The sequence below is a fragment of the Myxine glutinosa genome, chromosome 2 (genome assembly GCF_964187855.1).
Source record: "Myxine glutinosa chromosome 2, kmMyxGlut1.1, whole genome shotgun sequence".
Lineage (NCBI taxonomy): Eukaryota > Metazoa > Chordata > Myxini > Myxiniformes > Myxinidae > Myxine > Myxine glutinosa.
Genome location: NC_136262.1, coordinates 141,491,322 through 141,509,381, shown reverse-complemented (window position 1 = coordinate 141,509,381; position 18,060 = coordinate 141,491,322). Strand labels below are relative to the sequence as shown.

General features: G+C 43.6%; 1 protein-coding gene across 1 annotated transcript in view; it reads left to right on the top strand.

Moving 5' to 3' along the window:
* Positions 1-18,060, top strand: part of LOC137421199 (uncharacterized) — a 93,593-nt gene that overhangs the window by 54,162 nt on the left and 21,371 nt on the right. The window contains exons 5-7 of the mRNA XM_068106997.2: positions 8,356-8,528; positions 8,683-8,840; positions 12,460-12,628. Of these exons, the coding sequence (XP_067963098.1) occupies positions 8,356-8,528; positions 8,683-8,840; positions 12,460-12,628 (500 nt within the window). The remainder of the gene's footprint in view (positions 1-8,355; positions 8,529-8,682; positions 8,841-12,459; positions 12,629-18,060) is intronic.

Here is an 18,060-nt window from a genome sequence, read left to right as displayed (position 1 = left end):
CGCAGCACACCAACAACAAAGAGCAAACCAAACTAAATGTCTGAGGTTTAAATAAGACAGGTTCCTCCAAGATCCTCTCTAATGATGTTCTAATCATTTGCACCTGAGCTGGTGCACCTGATTCTAATTTTAGGTATTTGAAGTAGTGATAAATGTTGGGGTGTACTTACTTTTTCCACATGCGAAATTTGCATTTATGTTTATTTAAATTATACAATGGACTACAAAATGTAAATAAGAATAAAAAAATAACCACCTTTAGAGGCCATTTTACCCCGCAAAGCGGGGGTTGGCCTTTTTCGGGAACCGTGGTTGTTGTTGTTTTTCGGTCCCCTTTTTGAAGCAATGTTTTACGGCCGGATGCCCTTCCTGCCGCCAGCCCGTTTTGCCGCCTTTAACGACAAACAGGGAATTACCAGTGAACTGGTACTCAATTAGCCGACCTCGGAAGGATGACAGGCTGAGTCAACCCCCCTGGCGTTAATTCAGTGATCGACCGGGATTCGAACCCAGGATCCTTGGATCCTAAGCCGGCACCCTAGCTGCTAGCCTAACACCAGCGCTCTGGTGTTCTACAAAAAGACTACAAAATGTAAATGTTCCCTGATATTTGTTATATTATATCACCTTTATCTTTCAATATTGTTGAAATGAAGATCAAATAGCTGTATGTTGAAATATGTTGAAAAAGTCAAAACTTTACATGGGGTGTACTTACTTTTTCACGTGACTGTATATGTATATAATTATACATACACACACACACTTTATTGTTTGGTATTTTTTCCAAGCTCTGGAATGTCCCTTCTTTTCTATACTTTGCCACATGGCATATACCCTCATATAAAGGAACCTTTTCTATGCCCCTGGAATTTTTCCCAATAATATATATACTCAAAGGCAAAAGTTATTGTGACACACAAACAACAAACAGAATCAGTGTTAAACTTTTACTGCCGCGAATGAAATGTTATTACATGGAAAGACAAATGTTTCAAGGTATGGTAACGATCAACAGTCCATAAGAACAGTGCACCTGGCATATGCAAATGAGCCACAACACAAGAGGGGGTTCACAAGCAAGTTCACACAGTCAGTAGCGAGTGTGTCCACCTTGTGCATTGATGCAGGCCTGGCACCTTCGCCTCATTGAGGCCACTAAACGTCGATGAAAGTCCTTGGGAAGATCATTCCATATCCGAGGAAGGATTTGGTGGAGTTCCTGCAGCGTTTTTGGAGGATTCGGATGACGTCATAAACGTCGCTCCATTTCATCCCAGACGTGTTCAATGGGTGACAAATCAGGGGATCTTGCAGGCCAGGGTAACACATTAACATTGTTCTGATTAAGATACTGCTGTACAACTCGAGCAACGTGTGGTCTGGCATTATCGTGTTGAAACGTCACTCTAGGGCCGTTCTGTTGCAAAAACGGTAAAGCGGCCATTTGCAAAATCTCGTCTCGGTACCTCACAGCATTCAAGTTCCCCTCAATCAGAATCATTGGCGTTCTTGCTGCAGCTGTTATCCCACCCCAGATCATAACGCCCCCACCTCCAAAACGATCCCCTTCCAGAACACATGGCCTGATGTAACGTTCACCTGTGCACCTGTAGACACGTGTCCTACCGTCAGCTCGGTGAAGCTGTGCCAAATGGTGTTTCTATGGACGTTGAATCGACGAGCAACATCACGCTGCGAGGTACCAGACTGAAGCATACCTATAGCTCTCCATCTGTCATTTTCCCCGAGGCGTGGCATGTCGAACTTATTCCAAAACGATGAATAGAGGTGTTTTTCTGACTTCTGCACTTCTTAAGACTGCATTGAGTGGAAATGATAAGCGTCTGGTTGTCTGGCCTTTTGAAGTGAACATTGCTGGCCATTTTTCTCGAATATGTCATGCTTCTTGCAAATTTCATGCAATTCGAACAACAACTGCTTGGTTGCGTTTCTTCGACCATTTTAACACACTCTTTCTCTGGTTCAAATCCCAAAATTCATTCACAAGATTACCAATGAAAAAATTCCATGTCACAATAACTTTTGCCTCTGAGTATATTTGTATACAAAGTGAAGCCTCTTTGAGCTAGAACACTGAACCGATCAGTACGCAATAGAACAAGAGGAACAGCGGGAGTTGAAGGACAAAATAGAGGGAGACTTGGACAACTAAGGGATGTTGGGAATAATGAGGGCGAGGGAAAGACACAAGGCATGGGCAAGATGGATACATATGCAAACCCTATGGAAGGAGAACTGCAAACTTGGAGGGAGTAGGTTTGGCGGGGGGGGGGGGGGGGGGGGGGGTTCAGAGGATACTAGAAAATCAAGCTTATTTTGGGAATTCCACCATAAAAGAGTTGATGGTGGACTGAAACATGCAGGGGGGGGGGGTGGGGGGGCAAGCATGGAATGAGCACAGGGTGCAAGATCAGAAAGGTGGGGGGTGGGGAGGCAAGCATGGAACAAAGGTTAGAAGACAGAGCCCACTGACCTGTCTGGCTGTGGAAAGTGTTCGGCTCATAGATTCAGCTTCATCATGGGAGATTGGGAGATTCCAATAATGTTGAAGGAAGGCCTTGGTTTTCACAGCTTTAAGCTGAGCTCTCCTCTGAGTTCACTGCTTTGCCTCGTATGTTTCCCTTATTTGAGCAGAATTGCCACAGCACCTTATGATCTTCCGATGGTGTGCAATATCATAATTTGGGGATTGACTGAAGCTTTCACGGCATTTAACATTTAACTTCGGCATTTGAGGCAGCACCCATTGCATTATGGGAGTCCCAACATCACTTTTGCTCGTTAACACCGGATACCTTAATACCTTTCTTTTGGATTTGTTGTTGCTTTCTCTTTCTTAATTTGTGGATTATCTAAACACGAGTTCTCAGATTCCAGGATGACTATAAAGTCTCAAGGTTCAAAGGTCATTCTGATATGGCTTGGATATTGAATGTTTGATCCATTATTACACAATTACTAGGATATTCCCCTGGATCCATCATCTTTGTCAAATAACAACCATATTTGCAAGTGTGACGACCACCATAGACACGGAGAACCAACATACAACTACTGTAATGGTTCCAGTTTTGGCCAGGGAACTTTTTTTCCCAATGCTTTGTGACCAGGCCAGCCAGGTCTGACGTTCGATGGAAGGTGGAAGAAATTTGTATTTTTTTTTTTTCTGGATGCGGACACAACTCGCTGACTCCTTGCAAGAGGCATCGTGGGATCTTTAACGTCCACCAATGATCAGTGTTGGTAAATGTGATGCACTGCTTAGCGTCCATCCAAGAGAGAGCATACCTTCGTGATGCAATACCCTACCTGCACTGGTCAGACAATTTATAGTCAGAATTCAAATCCAGAATAGACAGCTCAAAGACAAGTCTGCGCCATCCTGTTGTACCCATCGAGACACAGATATTGTATTCCAAGGTCTCGAACAAATCAAAATTAATATTGTAAAGGTAAACGAACGATTATGCACGCTTGGCAAATTTGCTGTGAAATGTGAATCTGGTTTAAATGTGGTAAGTAATACATGGAACACGTGTATATGTACTCATATCATATAACACTGATAAATGTTCTTCTTTATGTTTCCAAAACCGTCTAACGCTGCAGCTTTAATGGTAGTGATGTTGAACCTGGTCTAATTGTAAACTTTTCTCATTCTCCATTATTTTTCCACCGTTTGAACATCTTTTTCTGCTGCTGAAGTTTGTTGAACATCTTGTGTACCTCGTCTGCTTCCTGCTCCTCTCTAGCTCTCCCTTTTCTCTCTTTTTTTTTTTCTATCTCCTGTTTTGTAGATCACAACCCATTGTTGTTTGTGGCATAATGTGTTATAATACGGTCCAGTTTGTCTTTGATTAGCCAATTGGATTGTCCGATACAAGCTGTCAATATTGTTCCAGGGTAATGCTTTAAAATAGTTATGAAAAGTATTGTTATGTTTGTGGGGGGTAGGCAATGATTACCTTAGTCCAGGTAGAAGTGTATAGATTACCATGCTCCCTATGTCGTGATGAAGAAGAAGAAACCCCATGCATCACAAGTTGGAAATTTGTTTAGACCGGATGTCGTGTAAGCGCGTATGTGTCCCCATTAGAAGGGTGGGGTTATGTTAATTAGTTAGGGATTAATGGTAAATCCCCTGTATGTAAATGGCCTCTGTTATTTTTCCTCTGTTCCTTATGACAATGCGGCACACACACAAAGCCAGGCAATAGTGCATTACAAGACACTAAATAAAAGGTAACCGGAAACAGGACTTTGAGCACCAACGATGATACCACCGATGGGTGATAACATCAAGCAGGCAGGTCTGGGAGGCCACGCCCCGGAGAGCAGTGATTTGTGAGATTTGTCAAGCAACGAAGAGAGGGACTGGCTGATAGGAGCAGGCACGGGTGGCGGCGGATGACGTCAGAGCCTTGAGTACAAAAGAACGCTCTCCCCGACATTTTCTCTCTTGGCTTTCTCTTTGTTTCTGGATCTGGAGGTGAACGGTCGCCGATAAGCTCTCTTGTGGTGGGACAGTCAACGAAGGTCGTGTTCCGACATTTTCCCCCCTCTTGCGTTGGAACATTGGTGCCGTGCAGTCACAGTTCATAGTGCTCTTGCGCTAGGGACATTGGAGGTTTCGACGATCGTGAGGAGGAGCGAACTGCGGACCAAGGCCTGCGTTTCCCACGAGCGAACTGTGCACGGTGGCCTGTGCTGTTCCCGCCAAGGACGCGGGGGGGTTTGACGATTCCCGAGGGGGTTCAGGAGACGCTCAGAGCTAAGTACCTAAAAACACACACACATTTATTTTCACCTTTATTTTTCCCTTTGTCTGTATACGGGTCTGTGTGGGGACGTCTCATTTCGGAATCTTATTTTATCGTGCATTCTTTGTTACTGGCATTTCTTCAATAAAGCCGGTATTGAATTAATTATCGCAGGTTTGAAGACATCTGGTGGGACCCGTGAAGGTAAGTTCGCCATTCTCCTTTCCCTTGCGTGTAAAGAACACTTTCATTTTTGACTGAACGCCTCGGAGTGTAAGCTCGTTCGGCAATCCGTTTCCTTGGAGGATTTTAATCCATCGGAAATCCCTAGGACAGTATATTTTGTCAAAACATTTTTTGAGAATCTTTGATTTCATGGTGCTGTTGGGTTTTGTGTTTTTATCTAAGGGAAATGAAAAGTACAGTATTTGCAAGGTGGTACATGTCTCAAGTTTTCATATTGATGGACGAAATAAATAGGGGGTTGATTGAGGAATGCTAATCATTGTTATAAGCAAGGAGAAGCTGACATTTCGGATGTTAAACCTCTTTTGCTCCAACGAAGGGTTAACACCTGAAACATCAGCTTCCCCTTGCTTGCCCTGGCTGTGATCATACATCTAACAACACCTTGTTGATTCCATCCACTCTTCTACCTGTATACTGAAGTAGATAGACACTATTGCCTTCACAAGCAAGACTTGATCTTCATTCTGCAATACGTTTTTACATCAACTGTAACGGGATATTTGTCATAGTATTGGCGAGCAAAAGTACCTGTCGCTTTGCTGACGGATTTAATCAAAAGACAGACATTGGCACCTGACAGGTTTAAATGGTATCATTTCCTCATTAGGTTTCCTCTGCATTTTGTTTTTCTTTTCTTCTGCCAATCGTTCACTTTCGAAAACTTTAAAATCAATGTTCTCAGCAACCGTTGGTCTGGTTGACACTAAGTTTTCACCAAGTGATTGGCTAAACATGTAGAATTTTTTTACTGATAATTATGACGTCATAGGTCACGTGGTATGGGCGCCATTTTGGAAACCACCTTCAACTTTGCCCCTCTATATCTTCAAAACGGCTCAATCGAAAAAATTGAGTCATGGCTCATTCTAAAGAATTCAGCAATGGGACCAAAAAACATGTTTATTAAGGATATTAAAAGTGCTAACGTTATGAAGTTAGAATTCGACAAATAGACCCTTTGATGCCACGAATATGATTTTTTTTTTAACATGACCTTCGTGAAAAAGTCAGAATGCAAAAAAATTCGACGTCATACGTCACATGGTTCGGCCGCCATATTGTTTTTCATGAAAAAACACTAAAACCCCTTTTTCTCCAACGGCTGAACAGATCGAGCCCAAATTTTGCATGCAGAATCGCATGCCCACGACGAACAAAAAGTGTCCGGATGACGTTTTTAAGCATAAATTTTAAATCTTATCTCCTCACTAATTTTTGAAGATATCGAGTGGAAACTCCACACAAATGTTCCCCATGTGGGGAAGTTAAAACGTTATTTGGGTAGTTTCGATAAGTCACATGGTTTGGCCGCAATAAATAATTGAACGCAAATCTTAAAAAGCTTCTATCTCTTGAACCGCTGCATTGATCGACTTTAAATTTTAATCTAATGTAGCTCTCATCAAGGGTAATACGTGTTAAAAATTTCAACATGATTGGTTGTACGGTCTGGAAGCGAGAAGTCGTTATTGTTGAAAGAAGAAGAAACGCAACCCTTTTTTTCTCAGGCCATGTAACTGATTGGTTTCCTGCCTCGCAACTTCACATACCCTTGGTGATTTCGAGAGGTAAGAACACGAGGATAAGAATAAGGTAAGTTGGAAGTTTGTGGGATTTGTAGTTTTTAAGTTATCGTCAAATAAAGAAACTGCGCCTTTGCTGAGGGCCGTGCCTTAATTTTCACTTGGTGCAATTCGTGCAGGCGGCCTGTACGGGCTCATTTCAACTCGGAATCAAATTCGGCTTTCGGATTTAGTAGTCGCTAAGGTAGTTGAATACTCGACTGCCGCAAACCTGGTGAAAATCGGATAAAATATGGTCGAGTTACCATAGATCGAGAGTGGGGAATTAATGAATTAACACTGTACACTAAGTGCAGGCTGTGCATGGAGCGACCTCATGGGCTCATTTCAACCTCAAATTAAATTCTGATTTCAGATTTGGCAGTCGCTAGGGGGGTATACTCACACTCAACCAAAACAAATTTGGCAAAATTCAGACTATTTCAGACGAAAATATGACACAAACGCATTTTATATGGAGAACCCCCACGTATGTGTGTGTTGTATGTTGTATGTTGTATGTTGTATGAAGTTCACAGTAAAATTAGCATTCGATTTATTTCGAAAGTATTTCTATTATATTATATTTCTATTATATATATTTACAGTATTTTGATTAGTCGAAAGCGAGAAGGCGGAGGAAACCGGTCATCACTGCCAGCAGTTATAAAGCGGCAGTTCGAGTTCATATTTAAGCTCAATATCTCTATTTTCATTCCCAACAGCATCATTCCAATCAAACATTAATACGATAACAAAATACTGTGTTAAACCACAATTGTATAGATATTATCCAACCAGCCCATTGTCGTCATCTGTTCATTTCCGGATTCGGGAGCAGGTCTGTATCGAGTCTATTCCAAAATCATAATTTTATTGAGGAATTTATGAAACCTCCTACCTACCTTGCAACATCCGTTAGAACCCCAAAACATTCCACAGAAAGTTTGGCAGAACTAGCCCCAAAACTGAGGGAGTAGATTGAGGACGGACGGACGGACACTCCTGTTTTATAATGTAGGATTATCTAAGTTTTATAATGTAGGAACAGGAGAAGCGAGGAGCAGAAGTACCTGGCGTTGCCGGGAGCAGAAGGCAGGGGAGGGGAGGGTGTGGGGGTTCTCGTTTCTGAGTTAAGTGATGCTGATCAGGAAGAAGAAAAAGCCGTACTACCAACTTCGTACACTTCCGGAATTGTTTGATTTATTTGTATTCAAATGTCTGGTGATTGTTTTGTATTTATTTATGCGAATGTGTACTTGTATATAACTTCGTATATAACGAATGTGTACTTGTATGCGAATGTGTTATTAATTTTAAAAGGCTTAGGCACTATCGAGCGATTTTTATTTTATTTTTTTAATTCTTTTTTTTTATCTCCAAAAAACGAACTTTTTTCATTTTTTTTTGGCCTAAAACACTCCCAGGCATTCACTGATGAACCTCTGAAAGTTTGACGAAGATCCCTTCAGCCATCTCTGAGAAAAATGGCGACACAGACATCTCTCTTATATAGTAGATATATGTGTGTGTGTGTATATATATATATATATATATATATATATATATATATATATATATATATATATATATATATATATATATATATATATATGTATATATATATGAACATGCTGTTCTTATTGGACAAATTTGTAATGAAAATGTTCCTGATGTTTTATCGTTCCACCTCGTGCTGCGTCATCATACAATGTTTTCGAGGATATATTAACACTTTGTTTTCCAATTCTCTCTTTCAGCAATGTTTGTGACCAGTGGCAGTTAGTTCCAGGTTGTGAGGACGTTTCAAAAACCCACTGTGACCTCACACGTCACATGAGCGATTCAATTTTGACATACGCAATCCGCGTTGAGGTCGTGGAAGCGTGCATTTCTGGGACCAAGACATGGAATTTCAGACCAAATGAAGACAGTAAGAAACCAAGTTACAGCTTCTGAATCATTTTGGTTATCCTGCTCAAATGAATATATTGATATCTAGTTTATTTGTACATTACCAGAGTTTTATTGTTTGTAAGGTAACGGAGAATTTAACATTGCTCTTTTTGACATATTCTTCCCTTTAGCCATTTTGGGTCCTCCCAATATCACAATCTTGAATGATTTGGTGACATTTCGCCAGCCTCGAGACCCAAATGGAACGCGCGTCGGATATCATTACAGTGATATGAGTTACCTTGTGAGACAAAGTGGTAACACCGAAGATGATCCATGTAACACACCTGTAAGTTTGTGTTTTGCCCGGAACTCCTTGTGTCATGATGTACTTGATGATGCTGCAGGTAGATCCCTCGATTTACGGAATTCTACTCAAATCATCTACCTGCCACATTATTAGTCGTTGCTTCGTTTTATTTTTACTTTGTACACGATACCTTTGTGTCGGCGTGGAAAATGACTTGTTTTTGTTCAGGAGGTGAGATTGCACTTTCACCTGTGACCCTAAATTTGCTCCATGTTCCAGTTTCTTTCTGTTTTGCTTCACTCTTTGTTGTTTCCATCCTTGTTTCTCTGTTTATTTACAAAAGAAAGGCTCATGGAGATTCTGCCATTTGTAGTACCAGAAACCTCCGCTCTCTAAAAGAGTGGCTGGTGTGGGGTGGGTTGTCCGTGGGCATGTCCGCAGTTAAGTTTCATTTGTATTCAGTTATTTTCACCTTTGTCATGCATTTTCACACTCGCTTAGCCTGTGATGCTTCAGACTCGGTCATTATATTATCCTTATAATAATTATTGTTAATGCCATTATTACTGATATTATTTTGTAATAACGTTAATTATGCCATTATCATTGGATGGAATGGATTGATTAATTTGGTTGATTGTAATGTTTTTACTTCCGGGTGGTGTGCGGATCAGCAAATCCTAGCCTCCGCCCATGTGTGTATTGTCGGTACAAGTGTCTACATCCAATTTTGCTGGAAAAACTGAACAGGAAATGGGATGCATCATTCATGCGTAAAGACTCATTTGAGCACCTTTATTAGCCAAAGATCATTGTGCCCTAGCAAGAGGCCTAGCTATTCGAGGCGGCTTTGGTCCATTAGTCTGTTAGGGTTGTGATTCCTTGTCTGGTGTTAAACGTCATTAGTGACTTTTCAAATAACGTTGGATGGAATTGACTGAATAGTTTGTGGTTATAATAATTTTTACTTCTGGTACGTGTGCCCGACAAAATCCACAAAACGTTATCTATACAGACATGTACACTAGATTCCAGCAGACATGGACAGCAGGTTCGTCAATGACTTGTGGGGGTGGGGAGGCAGGGGAATGGCAAACCATGAACCACTAAATTCCACATTCCTGTGCCACGTTCACAGTCTAACATCAGGCATGGACAGCAGGTTCGTGAATGACTTGGACAAAAGATGTACCCAGTCTGAATGGTTGTTACACAGTCAATGGAGAATCCGCAAATGGAGAATGCATGAATGGAGAATGCATGAATGGAGAATGCACGAATGGAGAATCCACGAATGGAGAATGCATGAATGGAGAATCCGCGAATGGAGAATGCATGAATGGAGAATCTGCGAATGGAGAATGCACGAATGGAGAATGCACGAATGGAGAATCCGCGAATGGAGAAGGCACGAATGGAGAATCCACGAATGGAGAATCCGCGAATGGAGAATGCATGAATGGAGAATCTGCGAATGGAGAATGCACGAATGGAGAATCCGCAAATGGAGAATCCGCAAATGGAGAATCCACGAATGGAGAAGGCACGAATGGAGAATCCACGAATGGAGAATCCATGAATGGAGAATCCGCGAATGGAGAATGCATGAATGGAGAATCTGCGAATGGAGAATGCACGAATGGAGAAACCGCAAATGGAGAATCCGCAAATGGAGAATCCACGAATGGAGAATCCACGAATGGAGAATCCACGAATGGAGAATCCACGAATGGAGAATCCACGAATGGAGAATCCGCGAATGGAGAATGCACGAATGGAGAATCCGCAAATGGAGAATCCATGAATGGAGAAGGCACGAATGGAGAATCCGCAAATGGACAATCCGCGAATGGAGAATCTGCGAATGGGGAATCAGCGAATGGAGAATCTGTGAATGGAGAATGCACGAATGGAGAATGCATGAATGGAGAATCCGCGAATGGAGAATCTGCGAATGGAGAATGCACGAATGGAGAATCCGTGAATGGAGAATGCACGAATGGAGAATCTGCGAATGGGGAATGCATGAATGGAGAATCCGCAAATGGAGAATCCGTGAATGGAGTAGGCACGAATGGGGAATCCGCAAATGGAGAATCTGCGAATGGAGAATCCGTTAATGGAGAATGCGCGAATGGAGAATCCGTTAATGGAGAATGCACGAATGGAGAATGCATGAATGGAGAATGCATGAATGGAGAATGCGTGAATGGAGAATGCGCGAATGGAGAATCCACAAATGTCACGGTGGAACCACTCATGTGGTTTCCTCATTCATTTCAACTCATTATCTCTATTTTCATTCCAAACTGCATAATTCCAATCACAAATTGATTATACAGTATTATGCCAAACTATAATCTAAAACTATCATGTTATCAAACCAGTGAATCGTCGTAATCTGTTCACTTCTGGATTTGGGAGAAGCTCTGTAACGATCGAATTTCAAAATCATCATTTTATTGAGGAATTTATGAAACCCCTCTCCCTACTTTACAACATCTGCTGGGACCCCAAAACATTCCAGAAGGTTGGGTGGGGCAAGCCCTAAAACTGAGGGAGTAGTTTCAGGACGGACGGTCATGTCAGGTAAAAATCTGATGCTTCAGAACAGCTGAAGGGATTTTAATAAAACCTAATACAGGTAGGCCTATGTATAATAATGTGGGCCGAGGCGTATCGGTCGACGTCGTGACATCGATGAGTGTCATCCTAGTTTCTAGAACTGTCCCCCCCCCACCACCACGTTATTTTTTGTTTTCTTACAGTAGTTTCATATTCATGGCTCTTTGTGGGGTTTCCACCGAGCTACAAACTGACCGACAGGACGGTGCAGGAGAAGCGCACTTACCTTTTCGCTGTCTAGTCTGTGTCACTACCTTGACCCGATGATAAACTATCGCGTCTGTGCTCCGCAAACAAGGTGTTGCATCACAAAGCGCTGCGTTGCTCCGATGGACGTTAAACTCGGTATTCCACATGCTAGCATTAGTTGGTGGACGTTGGATCCCACGCTCTCTTTTGTGAAGGGCAGGTGAGTTATCGCCCGCACCTGGAACAAATTACAACTTTCACTTGTACAAATTGGTTTACTACAAAAAAAAAAAAAAAACTACAAATGTGTACAACTAACATCAGACCAAACCAGCACTTACCAAAAGACTTGGTTCAGACATTTACCACGGCCGGAACATTTTTGGATTGTCAGAATAGGAATGTTGTTGCTACATTTAAATTTAATATAATTTTTTACTTTTTTTTTTACTGGTTTGCCCTTCTCTTCTTAAACTATCATTTGATGCCATCAGATTCCTTTTTTTTTTTTTTTTTGTTCTTTATATACAAGATCGAGGCTCGTGGAAGAGCTAAAAATTTAAAATTTAATTAATTAATTTTAACATTGTAAAAGATCCTTTGCTCTAAATTACCTGGCTCCTCTACAGACTACGCACGGTACAAGCTGTGATCCTTCAACCAACTTTGTGTCCAGTTCCAGTATGAAAAGGATTTTTAAAAACTTTTAATTGGTACTTGTTTGTCAATCATATACAACAGTGTGTAACCTTAACAAAGTTGGGTTTGTTGCTTTTATTCAGTGCAGTTATTTTTTCCAGGAATCTGCCTTCATTAAATTTTTCCATTTCTCCCGCCATTGCAGGAAGACATGATCATCGTAAAGGATTCGTTTTGGTTCCAACTTTTACAAGGTGGAGAGGGGTCATCCAACTGCTTCTCGGTCCGACTTTATTCCCGTTCTTATGAAAAATGTGGACGGTGGTCTAAACCTTATTGCCAACCAGTATCCCTACCTCGACACCGGATTGTTGGTACGTTTCCTTGTTCTAAAGCCAAGTATAACTTCATCCAACCAGGATCTACAGTCGGATTCTAGTGTACAGGATGTTCCAGATGAAATGCTATGATCTTGCTGTATTTTGAATGAATTATTGATGACGAACATCGGATTGGCACCAGATTGCAGAGCAAGGTGTAACAATTTGTTTTCTTTCCAGATTTGTTCAATATGATCACCTTTCCTATTCTGAGGAATGACGTGAACATCTTTCCATGCAAAAGTAGTGCTATGTAGAGACCAATAGCTATTGTTAAGGAAAGGTCTTTGGTGAGTGATTCTTCATTTTTTGTCACGTGGTGTTCTGCTGAGGTGTGAGGTGTAACATTTGACTGTCGATGTCAACCAATGGGACGTGACATTATGGGTGCTTGACAACCCAGATGACATCTGAGAAATGCCTCTTCATCCCTGGAGGGTGTTTGACACGTGATGTGCTTCATCAAAATGATGGTCCTAGTCAACATATTCTTATAGGAAACAAAACTTCAGACCGTCCTGTGGATAGTCTTACCTTTTTATCTCAATAAGAGAGAATCATGGAAGCGGAAGTTTAAATTGACGGTGGGTTATCGGGGCAACAATTGGGCACAACCATCAAGAGGATAAATGAACAAGAAAAGAATAGAGAAGGGGAGGAAACACAGTAATCAGCCAGTAATAGAGTTGGGTTAGAAAGGGTTAATGGGTAATGAAGATCATGGGTCAGGATGGGGGATTAGAGGATGTAGATGTGCACACTGCCCGCTTTGAAGCCCCTGGAGGGAAGAGTGGGAAAAAATGGCCTCTGGAAGGCGGTTTCATGGATGGGAGAAGCGAGGAACAAAGGAGCATCATTTATGGATGATTATTCATAAACGTGTAAAGTCATGGCACTTCAGGAAATAAGTCGTACAAAGTCCTTTCTTGGCACACCTGTATTCATATCCACCTGCAAGGCCTTCATCCGCAGCTTCATGGAGTACTGCTCTCCGCTCTGGCCTGGCTTCCTTGCCTCACATCGTTCTCGGCTTCATGCTGTAGAAACCAAGGCTTACAATATCTTTCGAATCTTCTGTGCTGAAGCTGAGTCTTTGGGCCTATCACTTTGCCAACCCCTGCAAGTCGCTGGTCTGTCAATTTTCCCGCCCCCTTTCTGTTCTTGCACCCTCTGCTTTGTATTTCCATGCTTTATCCCCTCCCAGGTTTCCGCAGGGCTCGCACGGTCTATCATCCCCCTTCTGGTGAAACGACCTAAATCCAGGATCACTGCTCACCTCCACTCATTTGTTCCTCTTTTTTTTTCCCCCTGTCTGCAATCAACCTCCACAATCTCTTCAATCTCATTCTTTCCTCCAGATCTTCAAGACAGCTGTTACCAGTATCTCAGATTGTCCACAATGCTAAACTATGATGTTTTCTACCCTCGTTACCCTTCACACAAATCCCAGCTCCTTCCAATTTTCCAGTTTTCCCTCCTCGAAGTTTCCTTCTGTATCCATTTTGTCCACCCCATGCATGTTTTGCATCCTGTTTTTGTCCATGTCCTAATACGTTCACTGTACTTCTACGAGCCTCGACAATGTATACACAACAAGAAAAAGAGGAATCAGAGATTGCAAACCCTCGCCAGGGTGTATTTTCAGTGGTTTTTAAGGCTTTTGTGGTAAAACAAATATGGCGACCGGACCACGTGACCGATGACGTCATCATTTTTTTTCCTAAACCAATTTATTTCTAGATTATGCTCAGGAAATGTCATCTTGATCAGATCAAGTTGTGTACTTGTCGAATTAGGACGTCATAATGGAGGTACCTATGACATCATCATTAACATATTTTATTCCCCATGGAGAGTTCTTTACAATGAGCCATGTCTCAATTTTTTCTATTCAGCACTTAACGAGATATAGAGGTGCAAAGTTTTTTCCGGTTTTTTTCATGATGGCGGCCGAACCACGTGACCTATGACGTCATAATTATCATTAAAAAATTCTACAGGTGGAGTTGCACCGATGGTGAAAATTTCCTGTCAATCGGACCAACAGTTGCAGAGAAAACTAGAACGCCACTCAGTAGAGCGCATGCTCCCGCCATGGGTCAAGTTGGAATAATACGTTTTGTTTAACATCCCCTCTCCCCAAAACAATAAATGAAAAAGAAAGTAGGCCCGAACTGTCAGAAATTTACTTTGATATATTTCGGAATTAGAGGAGAAAAACATCATTTTTTAAGAATAAGAATAAAAGCTTTAATGCAGTAAAACAGGGAAAAAAATTCCCCAAAAAAATTCCCCAAAAAAATTCCTGGATCCGGAATAATATCCTAAGCTTCACCAAAAACTAATCAATTCTTCCTTATCCCAAGGGAAATCATCCCACCAACTTTTATCCAAATCCGTTCAGAACTTTTCCAGATATCTTGTTCACGAACACACACACACACGGACGGACACGATCGAATGCATTACTCCCTGGTGGGAGTAATAAACCTGAAAATCGCAGAGCCAGAATTATTTATTTGGTCTGGGAAGCCCATGCGAGGTTTCTTCTTCTTCAGCCTCTCACAACCCTGGGTGAATATGCGATCTTTAAAAAAAAAAAAGTTGGAATTTTGCCAAATCTGTTTTATTCGTTTGTTAATATACCTCAGCCATTGACAAATCCGGAATTATAATTTTATTTGAGGTTCAAATTAACCCGGGAGATTGCGTCAAACGATGCCTGCAAGTCTGTACATGTGATAAATAATTAATCGTCCACAGTCGAAGACTCTTCTCCTTCACGCAATAACAACTTCCAGCTTCCAGACCGTACATCCAATCATCTTCAAATTTTGCACACTTGTTTCTCTTCATGACTTCCACTACACTATGAAGTTTCACGTCGATCAATGAAGTGGTTCAAGAGATATAAATGTTTTTATTATTTGCGTTTAATTAACGATATCTGCCAAACCACGTGGCCTATCGCAAATTCCAAAAGGACCTTTTAGTAGACTGATATGCTGAACAGATCTGTGAAGTTTCCCCTCGATTGGATCACAAATAAGGGAGGAGCTAGGTTTTAAAGGTTTGTGCTTAAAAACGTCATAACTCTGAAACCATGTGATGCATGACGTCATGCTCGCTGGCTTTTTTTTTTCGTCATGGGTATGCGATTCTGCCTGCAAAGTTTGGCCTCGATCTGTTCAGGCGTTTTGGAGAACATTGGATTTTAGTGTTTTTCACTCAAAACAATATGGCGGCCGAACCACGTGACCTGTGACGTCATAATTACCATTAAAATATTATGCAGACCGAGTCCCTCCTATGGTGAAAATTTGCTCTCAATCGGTCCAATTATTGCAGAGAAAATAGTTTTTAAAGGAAAACAGAAAGAAAAATTCCCCAAAAAATTCCCAATTTTTTTTCCTGGATCCGGAATAATTTCCTGAGCTTCACCAAAAACGAATCAGTTCTTCCTTATCCCAAGGGCAATCATCCCACCAACTTTCATCCAAATCCGTTTGGAACTTTTCCAGATATCTTGTTCACAAACACATGCGCACACACACACACACACACACACACACACACACACACACACACATGCACACGCACACGCACACACACAGACACACATGCGCGCACACACACACACACACGCACACACACACACAGACACATGCACACGCACACACACGGACGGACACGAGCGAATGCATTACTCCCTGGCGGGAGTAATCATATTTATTATTCTGTGCGGACAAACAAACAAACAAACAAACAAACTCAAATGCAATTCCCTCTCCTCTGGCGAGGGTAAAAAGGTCACGTCGTATTTAATCTGGAAAACTATGAACTATTGTCCTGCTCACTCTAATGAACCTGCAAGTTGATTTGAAAGTTTTACTTGTGAGGTTCAGGTTGTTTGTAGGTGTGTGCCGAGTGAGTGAATCTGTGCTTTGGAAGTGTTGACATTCCTCATCATCCTCTTTGAACGTAATTGTGATTATGAAAATCCAGCCACCTGCTTGTCCAGTTTATGCCATAGATCATGTTAGAAATGTTGCCATATTCATAATGTCTTTATTTACTGCAATGAAATGAGTCGTTCCTTTTCCAGAGACGTTTTGCTGATTCTACATGAAAACTTTGCCATCATCGTGAGGCTTGAAAGGATGTTATTGATCTGAATTTGAGGCTAAATAATGTAACATATTTCGTACTAGCAAAAGTATCCGGGATTGCAGGGCAGCACAAAATCACTTTGGGAATATTGGGAGGGGGGAGGGAAGGGGGGGGGGGAGAGGAACGGGGAAGGGGGGGGAGAGGAACGGGGAAGGGGGGGGAGAGGAACGGGGGTGGGGGGGAGGGAGAGGAGGAGGGGGGGAGAGGAACAGGGGTGGGGGAGTGAGGAGGGGGGGGGGAGAGGAACGGGGGTGGGGGGAGGGAGGAGGGGGGGGGAGAGAGGAGCGGGGGTGGGGGGAGGGAGAGGAGGAGGGGGGAGGGAGAGGAGGAGGGGGGAGGGAGAGGAGGAGGGGGAGAGGAGGAGGGGGAGAGGGGAGAGGAGGAGGGGGGAGAGGAACAGGGGTGGGGGGGAGGGAGAGGAGGTGGGGGGAGGGAGAGGAGGAGGGGGGGAGGGAGAGGAGGAGGGGGGAGGGAGAGGAGCTGGGGGAGGGAGAGGAGGTGGGGGAGGGAGAGGAGGAGGGGGAGGGAGAGGGGGAGGAAGGGGAGAGGGGAGAGGAGGAGGAGGAGGGCGAGGAGAGGAGAGGAGGAGGAGGAGGAGGAGGGGGGAGAGGAGGAGGGGGGGAGAGGAGGAGGAGGGGGGAGAGGAGGAGGAGGGGGGAGAGGAGGAGGAGGAGGGGGGAGAGGAGGAGGTGGGGGGGAGAGGAGGAGGTGGAGGGGGAGAGGAGGAGGGGGAGAGGAGGAGGTGGGGGGGGAGAGGAGGAGGGGTGGGGGGGAGAGGAGGAGGTGGGGGGGGAGAGGAGGAGGGGTGGGGGGAGAGGAGGAGGTGGGGGGGAGAGGAGGAGGTGGGGGGAGAGGAGGAGGTGGGGGGGGGAGAGGAGGAGGGGTGGGGGGAGAGGAGGAGGTGGGGTGGGGGGAGAGGAGGAGGTGGGGGGGAGAGGAGGAGGTGGGGGGGGAGAGGAGGAGGTGGGGGGGGGAGAGGAGCAGGTGGGGGGGGAGAGGAGGAGGTGGGGGGGGGGGAGAGGAGGAGGTGGGGGGGAGAGGAGGAGGTGGGGGGGGAGAGGAGGAGGGGTGGGGGGAGAGGAGGAGGTGGGGGGGAGAGGAGGAGGGGTGGGGGAGAGGAGGAGGTGGGGGGGAGAGGAGGAGGGGTGGGGGGAGAGGAGGAGGTGGGGGGGGAGAGGAGGAGGTGGGGGGGGAGAGGAGGAGGTGGGGGGGGAGAGGAGGAGGTGGGGGGGGGAGAGGAGGAGGTGGGGGGGGGA